At 38.6% G+C, this 17429-nt stretch overlaps 1 protein-coding gene across 9 annotated transcripts in view; it reads right to left on the reverse strand.

The window, feature by feature from the left end:
- The window catches only part of ODF2 (outer dense fiber of sperm tails 2), a 47713-nt gene extending 31591 nt beyond the window's left edge, over positions 1-16122 (reverse strand). For 3 of the 9 annotated variants that reach the window (XM_074211029.1, XM_074211034.1, XM_074211032.1), the window contains exon 1: positions 1022-1200. In XM_074211029.1, coding sequence (XP_074067130.1) covers positions 1022-1185 — 164 coding nt within the window. In that variant the 5' untranslated portion in view covers positions 1186-1200. The other 6 variants (XM_074211028.1, XM_074211030.1, XM_074211026.1 and 3 more) reach the window with 6 other exon arrangements.
- Positions 16123-17429: the final 1307 nt, after the last annotated feature.

Genomic DNA, 17429 nt, shown 5'->3' on the forward strand with positions numbered 1-17429 from the left:
TTAGATTTGGATTTGTTTTTTTTTAATGCTGCGGTCAAAAAACGTCACGTGACAAAAATGAGAATCAAAAAGAGGAAACCAAAGTCCACTCCGTGCTTCTCTTGGCAATTTCTCTCTTAGATGAGAGAATATCACACAGGTTATCCTTAAATCTTATCAGACTGCTTCTAATTTGAAAAAAACGAGGTCTGGCTACCAGATGATAAGCTATTGCCGGATCTCAGCCCTGTTTAATAGGAGGGAGATGACAAAAGCTGAGTAGAGTTAGACAAGCCTGGGCTGGCAAAGAGACACTAAGGAGAGGTTCTCTCTGAGAGGGAGGGAGGGAGGGACTGGGTGGCAGGAGCCTCCAAGATCCACTTGGCTCTTTGGGAAAGGCTTCACCCAGCACTGGACGGGCGAGGGAGGGCAGGAGCGCTCTTCTTCAAACCTCGGTGTGGGCATGACCCCCCCAGGGTTAACGCCACAAGCTACAAGCGCGGAGAGGGTCCCAGAGGAGGCAGAAACAGAAGAAAACCAACGGGGGGGGGGTCCCTGGAGCGTGGGGAAGAAACCGCCTCCCGTCTTCACTCACGGAGTCCGGCCGTCGGGGGCCGCCCCACCCCCACAGCCCTCACCCGGGAGAGGTCCGGCTCAAGGATCGACGGAGGCCTACGGAGTAACGGGAGAGGTTACGGGCCGGGGACCGCCCCAGCCGAGTCCGCGGTGACCGGGAGCCCAGGCAGCGGCCATCGCCAACCGCCTGGTGGGTCAGGAGATCCAGAAAGCACGAATAGGCAGAGCCGGCGCCATTCGGGCAAGTTCTTGGGGAGATCATGGATGGAGTTAACCTGACAGGGTGGGGAGGCCCCCTACTTAATAAGCCCTAGCTCCCCCTCTGCGGGGTTCTGAAGTGTGACGTCCCCCGGGAGGCGAGGAATGCAAGGGCGGGGCTGACCTTCGAACGCGGCGTGCGGGGAAGGCTCCGGGGCCCGGCAGGGGCTGGGCTCCCCTCCCCAGCCCTCCAGCCCTCTCCTCTCACCAGGAACGGCACGGCTGTGCCCAGAAACGCCTCCTTAAGAAATCGTTGAAATCCGAGGCCGGGCCAGTGCCATGGAGACGCCGGAATGGATACAGTCCGTCCCCCCCCGCGACTCCTCCCTTCTTCCGCCTCCTTTTCCGACACCCGGCCGGCAGCTCGCCCATTGGCCAGTTCAAACCCCACCTGGAGCCCCACCGGCTTCGCCATTTAGCCACAGCCCCGGGCGTCACAGAGACGCCCCGCCCCCTCCCCGCCCACTTCCGGCCCCGAGCGGGCACTGTCGCCGTGGAAACAAACTGGGGAGGAGGAGGCGGGAGGAGGGAGAGCAGGGACTGGAGGGAGGGGGAGAGGGCGAGGAGGAGGAGGAGGAGGAGGGAGTAAACGAAAAGGGAAGCTGGGGAAGAGGAACCGAAAGGAGGCCGTTGGGGGAGGGAGAGGGAAGGGAGCGCGTGGAAGGCTCAGGGAGACAAAGGGAAAGAGCAAGGGAAGGGGAGGGGAGGGGAGTGCCAGAGGGAGGGGATGGTGGTTAGGATCTGCTTGGGGTGAGTTGGCAACCAGCTGCCCTCCCAGCCCCATCTCTTTCCCTCCGAGTTATCGAATGCTTTTCTCCCTCGTTTTAGGATCAATTAGCATCATGGAAGGAACGTTAGAGATCAGCTAATGCAACCTTTTCATTTTACAGAAGGAAAAAAAAATCAAGACAAAGAGGTGTTGAGGAACTTGTCAAAGGCCACGTGTGGCAGAGTCAGGATTTGAATCCAGGTCTTCCACTCTCTACACCAGCTCTTTGCTCTTTTCTCTAAGCCTCCTTGGGAACTTTTGAGATCACTTCTAATTTGAGAACTTTTTGTGAATTAATTCCTTGTCCAAGTAAATGCTGTGGGTATTTCATGAAGGAGAGAACCCAGTGTGATCTAATTTAGTGATCATTCATTCAGTGGGGAAATGTGCCAAATGAATTCTGGACGACACCACCATACAATAGGCTTTCCATTCCTGTCAACCTACTGAAACTGTTCTTTCCAAGGTCATGAGTGAAAAGCCTTCCCAATCCCCAAATCCAAATTAACCTTTTTTTTTTCCAGTCCTGAAACAACTTGACCTCTGTTACTTTATGATACTGTTGAGCACACTCTTCTAGTGTGTATTCTCACATGGCTCTTTCCTCTCATGGACCTTTTGAAATTCTACCTTTGGTCCTTTAGTTCTGCTTGAGTACTTAATGTACACGTTTCTTTGTTTCTAGTCTTCCTTCTCACCTAATATATGCTTTTCTTTGAAATAGCCTAATTTATTCCTAACCCTTTGATCTCTATGCAGATGACTCAAAAATTTTGTATCTCCAACTCCTTACTCTTTTCTGAACTCCAAATCTATATCTCCAACTGCCCTAGAGGACATCTTGCCTGAGATACCTCCTAGACACTCAATCTTCACGTGCAAAACTAAAATCTCACACTCTCGGGATTCTCACCATTCAGTTTTTGTAGTTCTTCCAGACCCCTATCCTTGGATCAGTTTCCTTTTCAGCAATGTCTCCCCTTGGAATCTAATGTATTTGCTCAGTTTTTAGCTACTAGTTCTAAGCATCTCATCACCCATTCCATACTTTTACCTTCTCCTGAGTTCCAGTTACTCTCATCTCTCAACACTCCAATGAATATATCTCCCTTGGGTATACTATTTACATCTTAAATTCAACATATTCAGAACCTTCCAAAACTAGTTCTCCTAACTTTCCTTTTTCTGATAATAGCATCACCATTCTATCCAGTCACCAACCACCTTGGTGATATCTTTGCTTCTTCTGTCTTCTTCATCCCCAACCTTTAATAAAGTTACAAACTAACCCCTGTCTAGACTACCTTTGAAATATCTCTCATGTCCCATTCTTTCTCTTCCCATAATCAGCACTGTCATTCAGATCTTCATTACCACCACTCAACCTGGACCCTGGTGATAGCTTCCTAACCATGTATCATTTCCTTCAGTTTCTTTCCTATTCTAACCTTTCCTTTAGTTCCACTCCCAGAAAATCATCCTTATGCATAATTTGAGCATTTTATTTGGCACAACATTCTTTAATGATTTCCTATTGCCTCTTGTCAAAATCAATGCACAGTCATTTATTATGCCAATAACCAAAAATGACATTTGAGGCTTTCTACCACCCTAATTTTGCTGACTAAATTTTGTAGCTATTTCTCAAACTCATATGCACTAATCAAACTACTTCTAGCTATAGAAGTGACATTTTTATAACATCTCATTTTTTTCTTAAGATGTATCCCACTTCTATTCACCCACTAACAATATTACCCATCTTTTCATACCTATTTCATATGTTAAGACCTCCCTGAAACTTTTACTGATTTTTAGTCAAAAAAGAGTCAGCTTTTCTCATACCTTGCATAGATAGCACTTGGATTCAAGGATCAGCTGATAATAGATTGAAAAACAATACATCTCTATTTAAGGTTTACAAAATATTTTCCTCACAACAACCCCTAGGAAATAGTTCAGTGACCCTAGGCAAGTCATTTAACCACTTTTGAGGCCCAGTTTCCCCCATCTATAAAATGGGAATATATAATGCTTATCTTAATTTGCCATTCAGAGTTGTCCTGAGGAGATCCTTTTGTGAACTTTAAAGCATTATGTAAATGTGAGCTAGTAGCATTACCTCTTTTATGCACTTATTTAATTCTAACTTCAATTATTTTTAATATATTTAAAATATTTTATTTGCTTGCAGGAGTAGGTCTCCTACTAAATTGTAAATTCCATGAGGAACATGTGCTTAATATCTTTTTACATCTACTCTAGCACTAAATATGTTATGCTGAAAGTAGTAGATGCTAAATTTGTTGAATGAGATGGAAGGGATGAGGATATATCTCTAGTTCAATTAATTTGAAGTGATAATGCAATTTTGTCAGTTGTTTTTCAGTCATGTCCAACTCTTCATGACCCCATTTGGGATTTCTTGGAAAAGATACTGGAGTGGTTTGCCATTTCCTTCTCCAGTTCATTTACGGATGAAGAAACTGAAGCCAACAAGGTTAAGTGACTTGTCCAGGGTCACACAGCTAGTTAAGTGTCTGAGGCCAGATTTGAACTCAGGAAGATCAGTCTTCCTGACTCCAGGCTCAGCTCTCTATCCACTGCGCCACCTAGCTACCTGACAACACAATAAGAAAAGTTATTTTTTAATGACATCATACATCCAAAAGATTATTGTCTTTTTCTAAGATGATATCCAAAGAGATCTTACATTTGTAACCATGAAGCTGCCATTTAAAAAAATATTCTTAAGAAATGAACCAATAATACAGACCAATCTGGTCATCCATCTTTTTTCACCAAACTTTTCTGGGAATGACTGATGGCAGCTTATTCAAATCAAATCCACTGTCAGAGGAAAAAGATTTGTCCTCTCTTGGAACATTCAAAAGTATGGCCCCAAAGGCCATTCTAAAGTTATTTCAAGCAATGACAGCATCTTGGAGATGAATTATTACAAGTGTATTATTCATCCAAGGGGAGCATTTTGAAGGGCATAGCATTCCCTTGAATATGTAACTTAATGTGTTTTTTTTAAAGATAGTAAAAATACAATTTAACAATTTAATAATCTGTTGTAGTCATCATTAAAGTCATTAATTTGGTTTGGTTTGGGTTTGTTTTTAAGGGGGTGATAGGGGTTATTTTTTTTTTTGTATCGCTAGCGTCTTGAATTAGTGCCTGGAACACTGCCTAAATACTAATATTTGTTGAATTGAATATAATAATCATGTATATATCTTCTAGCCCACTCATTAGCTAAACTTAACTGAGCCAAGAGTAGGATAGGTAAAAAGAAAGTGATTCAGAAAATTCCCATTAAAGGATAATAAAAAAAATTGCTTGTTTTTTAGAATGAGTTGGAGAACATAGAATTGATTAGAGGTCATTGTAACTTTCTCTTTCCTAAGATATTCCTGACAAGCATGATATAGAAGAGAGATTTTTAGATTTGAGATATGGAAGACCTGTTTAAAATCCTGTCCGATAACAATGACAATGGGAAAATCATTTAACTTCTGTGAAACTCAGTTTCTTCATTTGTAATGTGGAGAGAGGACAAAAATGGCCTCTAAGGTCCCTTCCAGCTCTAAGTCAATGATTCCCAATTATCCTTTGCATGTCAAAGGTTTGCAGAAAATAGGGTCAGAAAGACTCTCTCACTACTATACTAAGTACAAAAGGAGCCAGTCTTGTTCAAAGAATTGACTTCAGAAATTTGATCTTAAGCTTCGGTTCATTTTTAAAAAATTTAGTCTCCTTAGTTTGTGGTCATACTACAGATATTTTAAATTAGAGTGAATCTTTTACCATTTCACTCTCACCTGTAATTCATTTCAAATGTTGGAAAGATAGACTGTTTAGAGTTGGAGGCTACCTTGGAAGTCATCTAATCCAATAGATATACTGAAGATAGTTAGATCTCCAAGGGAGGACACATTTTTCAAGAGTTTGAAAAGAAAAATTATTTTCAAAGGAGATATTTCGGAGTCATTAAAAGTCAGTGATATTGACTGATTATAGTTATTCCATCAAGACAAGTGAAAACTGAGTGGTGGTTAGGTGGGTGGGGAGACTGGGGAAATGGCTAGGAGGGAATTTCTATGATTAAGAACTAATAACTCATTTTGAGAAGTCTTACTCAGAGGCAAGCCAGAAGGCCAGGCAGATAAAGCAAACTTTTGATTCTTCCTAGTGTATCAGAATATAACTATATTTAAAAGATAATTTAGAGTTCATGTAGTGACTATATGCTAGTCCTACCCTCTCATTTTACATTTAGAGAAACTGAGGCTGGAAGAGTTTTAAGTGCCTTGTCTGAGATCTCAGGAGTAACAAGCAGAAAGGCAAATCAACCCTAGGCTGCCTGACCTCCAAATTAGATAGTTTTTCCATTGCACCATGTTCTCTCCCACTAGATTGAATCTAGAGGCTCTAAGTGAGATAAGGGTTTGGCCTGGGCCTTTACATATCAACTTAGCCTCATTAACAGAGATATAATTGTATATATTTGAATGTTTATAAACAGCCTACTGGGATGTAGCCTTTAGAGATTGATCACTGTTCATCCAGAACCCTGAATAATAATTTAAAAACTCTGCAAATATTTTATCTTTATAACAATTCTGGGAGGTAAGTGTTGCTATTATCCACATTTTACAGATGAAGAAACTGAGAATGACAGAGATGAAGTGACATGCCTAGCATCACACAGTATCTGAAACTCGGTTCTTCTTGATAACAGGATCATTTCTATCCACTGCCACCTAGCTACTAAAGAGGGAAAACAATAGGTTGAGATGGTTGTTCAGTCATAGCTGACTCTTCGTGACCAATCTGGGATTTTCTTGGCAGAGATACTAGAATGTTTACCATTTCCTTCTCCAGATGAGAAAATAATTAAGTGACTTGCCCAGGATCACACAGTATCTAGGACTGGATTTGAATTCTAAGCCTGGTACTCTATCTACTGTGCCATCTAGCTGCCCCATATTGGGTTAGAAAACTGCTAAACAGCTAAAATTGGTGAAACTAAGACTAGGGTGGCAGGTAGAGCCAAGATGGCAGCATGGAGACAAGAATTCCCATGCCACAAAATTATGACTCTAACCAAATTCTAGAGTGGCAGAACCCACAGAAAGATTTAAATAATTTTCTGGCCCAAGACAGCTTAGAAGATCAGCAGGAAAGGTCTATTCCACTGGGACTGGGGTTGGAAAGAGGCACAGTGCAGCCTGGGCTGCAACTGCACTATGCTAGAGCAAACCACTCTAGCCTTCCTGGAACAGTCTGCAGGTGCCAGGGTCCCTGACAGCAGGAACAGTTTCCAGACCCCTCAGCCCAAGGATCACTAAGGACAACTTGGAAGGTCAACAGGAAAACTCTGCTGCACCATAGTGAGCATGGAGACCAGGCCAGCCCTGTCCTGGAAACTTGTGGACCTACCCAGCAGCTGCTTCCAGAGTGCTTAGCCCACAGATGGTAAGGGGCTTGGGAGAGACTGCAGAGGTCTCTCTGCTATGCGTGGGGCAGGACTCAGCACTTTTGCCCATACTCAGATCCAGGTCAAGGTAGAACACAGACCAGGAGAGTAGTCAGAGTCTCTCATAAGACCATGAAGGAATTGAAGTGTGTGTGTGTATGGGGGTGGGAAGGTGGTCTCAGATCCCTAGGTTTGTGTCCCCAAAACTCCCCAAAGCTTTGGAAGTACTTTAAAATCACATTATATACTGGAGAAATGAGCAAACAGCAGAAGAAAAAGAATTTGATCATGGAAAATTACTTTGGTCCCATGGAGGATCAAAATATACATTCAGAAAATGAAAAAGTCAAAGTTTCTGTATCCATAGTCTCTAAGAAAAATGGGAATTGGTCTAAGGCTATGGAAGAGCTCAAAAAAGACTTTGAAAAGCAAATAAGGGAATTAGAGGAAAAATTGGGAAGAGAAATGAGAGTGATGCAGAAAAATCATGAAAACCAAATCAGTTGCTTGGTAAAGGAGATACAAAAAAAAATACCAAAGAAAATAACATGTTAAAAACCAGTTTAGGTCAAATGGAAAAAAGCAACACAAAAGGCAAATGAGAAGAATGCCTTAAAAAGTAGAATTGGGGGGCAGCTAGGTGGTGCAGTGGATAGAGCACAGGCCCTGGAGTCAGGAGTACCTGAGCTCAAATCCAGTCTCAGACACTTAATAATTACCTAGCCATGTGGTCTTGGACAAGCCACTTTAACCTCATTGCCTCGCAAAAAACTTAAAAAAAAAAGCAGAATTGGCCAAATGGAAAAGGAGATAAAAAAGCTCTCTTGAAGAAAATAATTCCTTCAAATGTAGAATGGAGCAAAGGGGAGCTGATGACTTTGTGAGAAATCAAGAAACAATAAAACAAAACCCAAAATAATCAGAAACTAGAAGAAAATGTGAAATATCTCATTGAATAAACAACTGACCTGGAAAACAGATCCAGAAGTGCTAATTTAAAAGTTTGGGGGCTACCTGAAAGTCATGATCAGGAAAAGAGCCTAGACATCATTTTTCAAGAAATAATCTCAGGAAAATTGTCCTGATATCCTAGAAGCAGAGGGTAAAATAAAACTTCCCAGGAATATTATAGCCAAATTCCTTAACTCCCAAGTCAAATCAAAAAGAATTCAATTGCCATGGCACTACAGTCAGTATTACACAAGATTTAGCAGTTTCCACATTAAGGGCTTGTAGGGTTTGGAAGATGATATTCCAGATGGCAAAAGAGCTTGGATTACAACCAAGAATCAACTACCCAAGAAAAGTAAACATTCTTTTTTAGGGGAAAAGATGAACATTCAATGAAATAGGGGTCTTTCAAACTTTCCTAATGAAACAACTAGAGCTGAAAAGAAAGTTTGATCTTCAAGTACAGGACTCAGGGAGGATGAGAAGGGTAAATCATGAGGGATTTAATGGCATATTCCTGCATGAGAAGGAGATACTGATAACTCATGAATCTTCTCATTTATTAGAGTAGTTAGGAGCATACATAGATGAGGCACAGGAGGGAGCTGAATATAAAGGTAAAAAGATGGAGTCAATGGGTGAAAAAAGTAATGCACTGGAAGAAAGGGAAAGGAGAAGTAGAATGGGCTAAGATTTTTTACATAAAAGAATCAAGAAAAAGCTTTTGCAATGGAGTAGAAGCAGGGAAGGTAAGGGGGAATGAGTGAGCCTTCATTCTCATTGGAGGTGGCTCAGAGAGGAAATAACATATATATAGAAATCTATCTTATCCTAGAGGAAAAATGAGAGGAAAGGAATGGAAGAAAGGGGACAGGCAGAGAGGGAGGTATAGGTGATAGAAGAGGGATAGGGTACTCAGATACAACATATTTTTGAGGAGGCACAGGGTGAAAGGAGAGAGCAAATAGATTAAATGGGATTGGGAAGGAATAGAATGGAGGGAAATACAGTTAATAGCAACTATGAGGGAAAAATATTGAAGCAACTTAAGGTAAAGAATACAACTCATCACAGATTCAAAGCTGATGGTATCTGAACACAGACTAAAGTACACTTATTTTTTTCTCTCCCTATTTTTCTTGAGGTTTCTCTATCTTTGTGGGGAGAAGGGGAATTATGTTTGCTTTCACAACAAGATTATTGTAATATGAAAATAAGTTACAAAAAAACTGTAAATTAGAAAATTTAAAGATAAATAAATAAATAATTTAAAAACTAAAACTAAAAATAGGTCCAAAGTGAGGGGGAGAGACAAGAGAGAGATGGGGGTGGAGATGTGGGGGAGGGGTGGAGAGACATGGTGAGAGAGTACACATCTGAGGAATCAGGACCTGGGCTCTAGATCTAAGCCCTGACACCAGGTGAGATCTTAAAGACCACCCAACAAGAAATTGTCCAGCAGTCACCAGCCACTTCTTTCCAAATGTATGTGTGTGTATCAACTCTAACTACCTTCACAACATCTTTTGTAGCCATCCCTTTCTCTTTAAACATTTAAACCCCACTACCAGACTTCAGACCCCATTACCTATTGCCCAGACTATTGTTGCAATTCTGCATTGTCTTTCTTTGCTCCAATCCATGCTCCATTCAGTTGCCCAAATTAAAAAAGCATAAACTGTATTACCCTCACCCTCCCTACTTAAGCTCTAATGAATCTTTATTAAAGGATCAAATATAAAGATCTATTGTTTAACATTTCTAATTTTCAGCCTTCTTACATCTTATTCCCCTCCATGCACTCTATTGTACTAACTTTCCAGCTACACTAGCCTTAGTGTAATAGACACTCCATCTTGAGTCTCCATGCCTTTGTATTGACTGTATTCCATTCTTGGAGTACTCTTCCTTCTCACAGTTACCTTGGCTTCAAGATTCATTTTAAATTTCACCTTCTGTAGGAGACCTTTTCTGATTCCCTTCACCTCCACTTGGGTGCCTTATCCTTTGAAATTACCTTGTATTTTCTATTTATTCTCTATATGTACCTAGTGATTTACATATTGTTTCCTTCTTTAGATATGAGCTTTTTGAGGGCAGAGATTCCCCCCCCTTTTTCTTTGCATTCTTAGCTCTTGGCAAAGTAGCTGGTACATAGCAAGCATTTAATAATGCTTATTGACTGAATAAATCACACAAAGTCTCATTTAAAATTTCTTTTTGCTTTTTTTATTTAAAATTCTTTTGAGTGGATTCTTTTTTTTGTTTGTTTGTTTGTTTTGGTTTTTGCAAGGCAATGAGGTTAAGTGATTTGCCCAAGATCACAAAGCTAGGTAATTAAGTGTCTGAGGCTGGGTGTGAATTCAGGTCCTCCTGATTCCATGGTGGATACTCAATCTACTGAGCCACCTAGCTACCCCTGAGTGGATTCTTAATATTCTACTTTGCTATCTGGTTCTAAGATATTTGGGTTATTTTATAATTTCTCAAAATATGTCTAGAATTTTTTGGCTCATAGTTTCCAAATAGTCCATTGATTCATAAATTATCTCTAACAATTTTCTTTTTAATTTTTAATTAACATTTTGTTTTCCAATTATATACAATAGTAGTATCTACCTATCATTTTTTGTAGTTTTGAATTTTACAATTTTTCCTCCACCCTTTCTTCCCTCCCCCCAGAAGGCTGTCTGATAGTCTTTACATTGTTTCCATGCTATACATTGATCCAAATTGAATGTATTATAAGAGTAAACATAACCCCCCCCCAAGAAGATGAGGAAACCTCAAGAATAGAGAGAGAAAAAAATTGTACTTCAGTCTGTGTTCAGATTCCAATGGCTCTATCTCTGAAGTGAGTTGCTTTCTTTATCATAACTCCATCAGAGAAGTTGCTTCAATATTTTTCCCATAGCTGCTATTACTAGCTGTACCTCCACTCTATCCCTCCTCACTCTCATTTATTCTATTCTCTCTCTTGTTTCATCCTGGCCCTGTCCAAAAGTGTGTTCTATCTGAGTAACCCCTCCCTCAATCTTCTCTCTCTTCTATCACCTATTCCCCCCTTCCCCCCTTATCCCATCCCTTTCTTCTCATTTTTCTCTAGGGTAAGATAGATTTCCTCACCCTATTAAATGTATATGTTATTTCCTTTCTGAGCCATTTCTGATGAGAATGAAGGCTCATTCATTCCCCCTTGCCTTCCCCCTTTCTACTCCGTTGAAAAAGCTTTTTCTTGACTCTTATGTTAAATTTCTTAGCTTCTTCTTCAACTCCTTTCCCTTCCTCCCAGTACTTTCCTTTATCACCCATTGACTCCATTCTTTTACTACATTATACCATTATATTCTGCTCCTTCCTATGTCTTGTCTATATATGCTTCTTCTAACAGCTCTTATAAATGAGAAAGTTCATATGAGTTATCAATATCTTCTTCCCATGAAGGAATACAAACAGTTCAATATCATGAAGTTCCTCATAGTTAGTCCTTCTCTTCCACTCCCTCTATGATTGAACTGAAATGACATTTCACATTTCTATTTTTTCAGTTTTTTGACTTTGTTTTATTATTTCTTCATGTCTTTATGGAGTCATTGACTTCAATTTGGTCAATTCTCATTTTTAAGGAGTCATTTTTATTTTTAGATTTTTTTGCAAGGCAATAGGGTTAAGTGGCTTGCCCAAGTCTACACAGCTAGGTAATTAAGTGTCTGAGGCCGGATTTGAACTTGGGTACTCCTGACTCCAGGAGGAGTGCTCTATCCATTGCACCACCTAGCCTCCCCAAGGAGTTATTTTTTTCAATAAAATTTTACACCTCCTTTTCCACATGGTTAATTCTTTTCATATCTTTCTGGTTCTTACTCTTCTTATTTTTTCCCCCACTACTACTTTCATTTGGTTTTTAAAATAATTTGTTTAGCTCTTTAAAAAACAAACTTTAATTTAACCTTGTAGGAATTCTTGTTGTACTTTTCTGATTAGAATTCAATCTGGTGTGTTTTTCATTTTCTTTGCAGGGGCACTCTGCCATCTTGATTCCATTCCACAATATAGTCTCAATTTGTATCTTTCACTACATGTATTTTTATGATTTATTTCTGGAGATGGGGATGGGTGGCAGTTACATTTTGAATTCTGAGTTGTCTCTCTTCCTCCCTCCCAATCATGCATTAGAGAAGGCCGACATTTGATAGAGATATATGTATGAGACCCTATAATACATAATTCCATATATCAGTTCTTTCTCTAGAGGTAGATGGTAGTTTTTTCATAAGCTCTTTGAAGTTAATTTGAATGATCATATTACTCAGAATAGCTTAGTCATTCACAGTCACTCCAAACAATATTGCTGTTATTGTATACAATGTTCTCCTGGTTCTGCTCATTTCACTCTACATTATTTCATGCAAGTCCGTATTTTTAAAAAATCAACTTTGTCATTATTCTTATAGCACAGTATTCCATGACAATCTTATAGCACAATGGATTTTATCCCCCAATTGATGGACATCTTCCACACTAAGTATATTTAGCAGTGACTCTAGCTGAATCTAGTAGACCATTTGAAAGGACTGAAAACATCCAATTAGTTATGATACCTTAAATCCTAGCTTTAAAAGCCTGCTAAATTCAATGTTTTTCTGGCTTTTGAAATAAGATCAGTTTTTTTGGGGGGGGGATTGTGGAGGGGGATAGAGTAAAATACCTTAAAAGCTATTGTGGTTTTGAGAATCCAAACTATCCACATTTAAAAATAAAGAACTTTGAGCTTTCGAATCAGATCTGGGTTCTGGTTTGGTTCCACAGCTTACTAGTAGTGTAACAACACAGGTAGATTAATTTACCTCATTGAAGTTTGTTCCCATAGCTGCATAAAGCAGTTTTTAATTTGCTCTTACTCTATATACCTCAGAGAGTAGCTATGAAATAATTAGATAATATTGAAGAGCCAAATTATTAAAGAGAGCATTGTTCTATTATCCTGACCCAGGTTTAGGTCTATCAGCTTATCCCTATAGGAAATTTCAGTAATTTGCTGTGCCCATTGCTTGCACAGTTGTTCCCAGGAAACCACTGCCATTTACTCTGAAATCCCTGATATAGTTGGAAAGATCATATTTGAGCCCAATAGTTCCAGCTTCCTAACTCCAGGTCTTACACAAGTGAACCTTCCTAAAACTTGGGGTAGGGAAAGGGAAAATAAAAAGGGAAAAAACTCTGCCTGTAATAGAGTTACAATTTATTTTGTTTTATTTATTATAATAATTTTTATCTCTCAACTCCTCTCTTCCTGAGAGTTACCATCTTGATGCAATTGGGTTTATATAATGAAAAGATTTCTAGAAAGATATGAGTTTGGAGCTTAATTGACTAAAAAGTGGAAGCTGCAATTCATGCTTCAAGGTGATTTAAAAACTTTAGGCTAAAAAAGGCTGAGTGACACTCATTCCATCAGTGCAACAATCAGGGACAATTTGGGGCTGTCTGCAATGGAGAATACCATCTGTATACAGAGAAAGAACTGTGAAGTTTGAACAAAGACCAAGGACTATTACCTTTAATTTAGGAAAAAAAAACTGATCTCTTATTTTCTGATCTTGCTATCTCTTATACTTTATGTTTCTTCCTTAAGGATATGATTTCTCTCTCATCACATTCAATTTGGATCAATGTACACCATGGAAACAATGTAAAGACTGGAAAATTGCCTTCTGTGGGGGGTGGGGGGAGGGAAGTAAGATTAGGGGAAAAATTGTAAAACTCAAACTAAATAAAATCTTTAATTTAAAAAAAATTTTTAAAAAATTTAAAAAAAGGCTGAGTGTAAGTTGATAACAGAAGTGAGAGAGCAAGATATCACTAGTTTATTCTCAGCTCCACTTCTACTTCACTGGAAGGTCCTATCCTCCTCTTTTCACTTTCCAGTTGGGACAGTGCCCTTGCTCAGAGTTGGATTAGCTCACAGAGTAGGGAAGCACTTGCCTGTTGGGCTTCCTATCCCCTTCTTCAGTAGGGTTATACAATAGATCCTATGACCAGGCAGGATTTATTTAGGTCCCTTCCCCCACACCATCCATCGTTCTGTTTGAACTCAGCAGTTGATACATCACCAGTGAAGGTGATGAGAAGTTTTGAGGAAAACAAAAGATCATTGGAATTGCCTCTGTGTCATCTCCAGTTCCTCCAGACCAGCCCTCTTCTTCAATGAATGGTAGTAAGAAGGAACCAAAGACTACATTTAGAGGAAAGTCTTTATTCTGATTTCAACTTAGGACAGCCAAGGCTAGACCTTCTTCCTTACATCCTAACTCCATAGGCAGTGTTGAAAAGGACTAGAAATCATCTTAATTCACCCCCTCACATTTCATAAATGTCCCAGAGAGCAGAAATGACCTAGCTTAAAGTCACACTGATTAATAAGAAGCCAGGATTTAAACCCAGGTCCTTTGACTGCAAATTTAGGGTAGTCCAGCTCCAATCCTTTTTAAGAGGTGGAAACTGAAACCCAAAATGCCACAAGCAGCTATTGTCCAGTTCTGACTCTAGTACTAGAATCTATGTTCTTTACTATTTCATATTGTTACCCTTCCCTTCATATGCTTCGAGGGGTCTATTATTCCCATGAGTAATTTTTTTTTTACTCTTTTTGAACCAGGGAATTGTCTAGGTTTGCTCCTTAATGTGCAAATTCACTTTATCTTCAGCATTTGACTTCATGAATTTTCAAAGTAGAATTGGTGCACAATTCTATAATTTCTGAACTTGAGGAACAATTTGTATTCCTCTCCATTGCCATCATGATTTTAAAGACTTCCATGTTGTCCCTCCTCTTGCTTTTTTCCCAGAATCAATAACCATTTTTTAAACCATTCCTCAATATCCTCACTACCATCCCAAAACCTCTGATTATTTTAGTTGCTCTTCTCTGAGCTCTCCCAATCTAATTTTTATAGCTTTACTGAGATGTGTCAACAGAACAATATGAAATACTTAAGACACTTCAGCATTTCACCCATGCAGAAATCAGAAATCACTTTGAAATCTCAAATATCTATGAAACAGTTAAATCCTGAGAAGTAGACAAAACCAAAGAGCACCAAAATAGGTGGTGTGCTAAAATCCATGAACTTAATACACTTCCCCTTAGCCAATTTAGTTTCAAATTATGTTCAATTTTTAAAAACCTTGATTTTCTGATTCCTAAGTCAATAGAATGAGGCAAACAGGTGGCTCCACAGAGTGCAGGAAAATTCAAATCCAGCCTTATGATACTAACTGTATGACCCTGGGCAAGTCGCTTAACATCTCTTTGCCTTAATCCACCAGACAAGGAAATGGCAAACCACTCTAGGATCTTTGACCAGAAAACCCCATGGACAAGTTTTGGCATGACATGGCGCCCAGGGTCACAAAAAGTTGAACACAACTGGTCGAATGAACAACAGCAGATTAGAAGCAGAAAATTAGAAAGGGATATATTAGAGATTAGCAAGAAAGGGTATATTAGCAAGAAAGGGATATTAGAAATTAATACATGGATAGTATCAAGAAATTCATAGCTATCAGCTGTTCTTACAATGATGTAGATACAGAAAACTACAAAAAGACACAAAAGCTTGAAAGGCTCATTATTCTGGGGCTATTTAGTGTAGAAGTCAACAACCCTGATAAAAATCTAAATAGACTCTGAGCACATCACTATATCATAGTGTATACTGTCAAGCATAACGCAGTAACAATAACTTAATGTTCATAATGTTGTTTCTGGGCCACTGAGAAAAAAATTTTCATTTGCTCTGCTCTGTTTAAGAAGGCAGAAAAGAATGCCATCCAGTTGAAAAAAATTTCTGATCATCACTGCTAAAATGAGATATTTTGTCATGTAAGCTTCAATTTTATGAAAATTGTCATGTTAGAATAGTTCATTCCCCAATAGAGACTCAAAATGCCCACTTGGATGAATACTACTAATAACAATAGTAATACTAACCCTACACATCTGTGAAGAAGCATTTTTCATAGTTCTTAGATTATTTTTTCCTCAATAATCTCCATGAGGCATATGTAGAAATGTTGGTTTTCTTGTAATTTGGTCGCAGTATTTATAAGGAAGCAGGAATGAGGACAATAGACTTTATTTTCTACTAGGAGAGTGCTGAGCCTCCTCTATGACCATTTCACTAAGTCACAAAGGGGGAGGGGCTTTTTCCCCAGACTCAGAATGTCAGGTTAGAGTTTAGGAGACAGAACTAGAATCCCATAAAGAATAAGATTGATCTGCTTCTCTTCTAATTTTTTTAAATGGCACCATCTTTAATAGTAAAATCACATGAAAATTTTGTATTTACTGTGAAATACAGTATATGATGATGACCTAAACCTAATTTTTTCCAGGCTGCTTTCTAATTTTCCATTAGTTTTTATCAAATAAGGAATTATTCCCTGAGTAATGTTTAGGAGTTCATCAAAAACTGGGATATTGAGTTCCATTATTTCTGATTCTCCCTTTATGATTCCCCTCAATGTTACATTAATCTTCTTTGAAGTCAGTGTGTTATTTCTTCTTTGTCCTACCTTTATCATGATTTCCCTTGGTATTTTATATCACTTATTCCTCCAATGAATTTTTTATTATTTCATCAAGTTCTGTAAGGTATCACTTTGGAAGTTTGATTGGTATTGATGATAATTAGAATGATCAATATTTTCATTTTTTAAATTAAATTGACCCAGCCATGAATGCTGAATATTCCTCCAATTATTTAATTAATTTCTTTAAGGGGAATTTTGCAGTTGAATTGTTATTGAATGTAATTTATTAGATTGATTATCAATTATTTTATGCATTCTGTAGTTATTTTTAATGGGACTTCCCTTTCTATTACTTAGATGTTTGGACTTCATTGTTTTTACATAAAAATGTTGATTTTATAGGTTCATTCATAACTTACCACTTTGTTGGTTTTATTAATTGCTCCAATTGATTTCTTTGATAATTCCCTAGAATTTCTTATGCAAACCATCATGTCATCAGCAAATAGGGATAGTTTTGTCTTGTTTTTCCTTCTCTTTATGCCTTTAATTTTTTTCATGTTGCTATTGCTAGCATTTCTATAACTATATTAAATAATAGTGAGAAGAATGAGCTCTATTTTGGGGGAAAGCTTCCAGTATATATTCATTGCATATAATGCTTACTTTGGACTTTAAAACATATTTTTTAAATTATATTTTTAAAAATCCCTTTATACTATAGGGGTTTTCATGGAAACAAATTGTATTTTATAAAAAATTTTATATTATTACAATAACGTTGTTGTGAGAGTAATCATAAACCCCCCTTCAAAAAAGGATGGGAAACTTCAAGAATAGTGAGAGAGAAAAAAATGTACTTCAGGCTGTGTTCAG

This window comes from Macrotis lagotis, chromosome 1, assembly GCF_037893015.1.
Source record: "Macrotis lagotis isolate mMagLag1 chromosome 1, bilby.v1.9.chrom.fasta, whole genome shotgun sequence".
NCBI lineage: Eukaryota > Metazoa > Chordata > Mammalia > Peramelemorphia > Peramelidae > Macrotis > Macrotis lagotis.